At 43.3% G+C, this 2,186-nt stretch overlaps 1 protein-coding gene across 1 annotated transcript; it reads left to right on the top strand.

Moving 5' to 3' along the window:
- Positions 1-853: 853 nt before the first annotated feature.
- LOC129009512 (histone H3.3A) lies at positions 854-1,968 on the top strand. Its single transcript, XM_054442532.2, has one exon. It carries the CDS (start codon positions 985-987, stop codon positions 1,393-1,395), a length of 411 nt encoding a protein of 136 aa, XP_054298507.1. The 5' UTR covers positions 854-984; the 3' UTR covers positions 1,396-1,968.
- The last annotated feature ends 218 nt before the right edge of the window (positions 1,969-2,186 follow it).

Here is a 2,186-nt window from a genome sequence, read left to right as displayed (position 1 = left end):
GTGAAACTCTATCTCAAAAAAAAAAAAAAAAAAGAGAGAGAGAGAAATTTTGTGATTTACTCCATGGAACAAATATCATATAGAACTGTAACATTTATAAAGTCAGATTTCGGTTTCTAAGCTTTAGGTTTATACCTCTTGGCAGATGACTAGATGATTCTTTCCCCATCCCAGATACTGTTATCCCAGTAACAGATATTCAGCCAACTTGTGCGTGTGTGTGTGTTTATCACATGTGATTCAACATTTCAGTTTGTTTCTCTGTATTTTTTGTATTTTAAATTGGACAAGTATTACTTTTATAATAAGAAAAAAGGTAATTACTAAAAATAAATGAGAAATACATATACATGTAGAATTTGCATACTGTCAAGTAAATGATAAGGGTAGAAAGAGTGCAGAGAAAAAAAGGATGAAAACGAAGGTGGCTAAAGTATGCTTTGTGAAGGAGGTGGGATTGAAATGAGCCTTGAAAGGCTGGGCGCAGTGGCTCACACCTGTAATCCCAGCAATTTGGGAGGCTGCGGCGGGCGGATCACCTGAGGTCACGGGTTCGAGACCAGCCTGGCCAACAGGGTGAAACCCCGTCTCTACTAAAAATACAAAAATTAACCAGGTGTAGTGGCAGGCGCCTGTAATCCCAGCTACTCTGGAGGCTGAGGCAGGAGAATCGCTTAAACCTGGGAGGCGGAGGTTGTAGTGAACCGAGATCACGCCACTGCTCTCCAGCCTGGGCAACAGAGCGAGACTCCGTCTCAAAAAACAAAACAAAACAAAACAAAAACAAACAAAAAACAAAACACCGAAATGGGCTTTGAAGAATGGAAGGGATGAAGATATAAGACAGAGGAGAGCGCAGAGCGGTTTGGTCGTTCGTTGGACCAGTGTCGGTTTTTCGCTCGCGACTGAGGCTCTTCCTCGGGCAGCGGAAGCGGCGCGGAGGTCGGAGAAGTGGCCTGAAACTTCGGCGTTGGGTGAAAGAAAATGGCCCGAACCAAGCAGACCGCTCGTAAATCCACCGGTGGGAAAGCCCCCCGCAAACAGCTGGCCACGAAAGCCGCCAGGAAAAGCACCCCCTCTACCGGCGGGGTGAAGAAACCTCATCGCCACGGGCCCGGGACCGTGGCGCTTCGAGAGATTCGTCGTTATCAGAAGTCGACCGCGCTGCTCCTCCGGAAGCTGCCCTTCCAGAGGTTGGTGAGGGAGATCGCGCAGGATTTCAACACCGACCTGAGGTTTCAGAGCGCAGCCATCGGTGCGCTGCAGGAGGCTAGCGAAGCGTACCTGGTGGGTCTGTTCGAAGATACTAACCTGTGTGCCATCCACGCTAAGAGAGTCACCATCATGCCCAAAGACATCCAGTTGGCTCGCCGGATACGGGGAGAGAGAGCTTAAGTGAAGGCAGTTTTTATGGCGTTTTGTAGTAAATTCTGTAAAATACTTTGGTTTGTGACTTTTTTGTAAAAAATTGTTTATAATATGTTGCATTTGTACTTAAGTCAGTCCATTTTTCACTCAGGATGAATGCGAAAAGTGACTGTTCACAGACCTCAGTGATGTGAGCACTGTTGCTCAGGAATGACAAGTTGCTAATACGCAGAAGGGATGGGTGATATTTCTTGCTTCTCATGATGCATGTTTCTGTATGTTAATGACTTGTTGGGTAGCTATTAAGGTACTAGAATTGATAAATGTGTACAGGGTCCTTTTGCAATAAAACTGGTTATGACTTGATCCAAGTGTTTAACAATTGGAGCTGTTAAGTCTGACCATACATCACTGTGATAGAATGTAGGCTTTTTCAAGGGTGAAGATACAAACCTTAACCACAGTGTAACTTACAGTTTCCTTTAAAAAAAAAAAAAAAAAGTAAACCTGGCAGCTATGGAATACACTATGTGCATTTATAATAGCTATTTTATATATTGTAGTGTCAACATTTTCAAATTAAATGTTTTACATTCACAAGTGGTGGGGGAGTCTTGTCATTAAGGTGTGTGTAATTTAGAGTCCAGTTGGTTTTCTTCTGACTGCACTTGTTCTCATAGTAGTAAAATGCTATGCGCATTTATACCTTGCTTAAGTCCTCATTCTACCGCATGTTAACTAACCCTTTAGCTGATAATGCAAACACTAACTGGGGGATTTTATTTATAAGGGCTCTAGAAAAAAATATGAGTTATTCA

The sequence above is a fragment of the Pongo pygmaeus genome, chromosome 10 (genome assembly GCF_028885625.2).
Source record: "Pongo pygmaeus isolate AG05252 chromosome 10, NHGRI_mPonPyg2-v2.0_pri, whole genome shotgun sequence".
NCBI classification, from domain to species: domain Eukaryota; kingdom Metazoa; phylum Chordata; class Mammalia; order Primates; family Hominidae; genus Pongo; species Pongo pygmaeus.
This window is presented reverse-complemented; position numbering and strand designations above follow the sequence as displayed.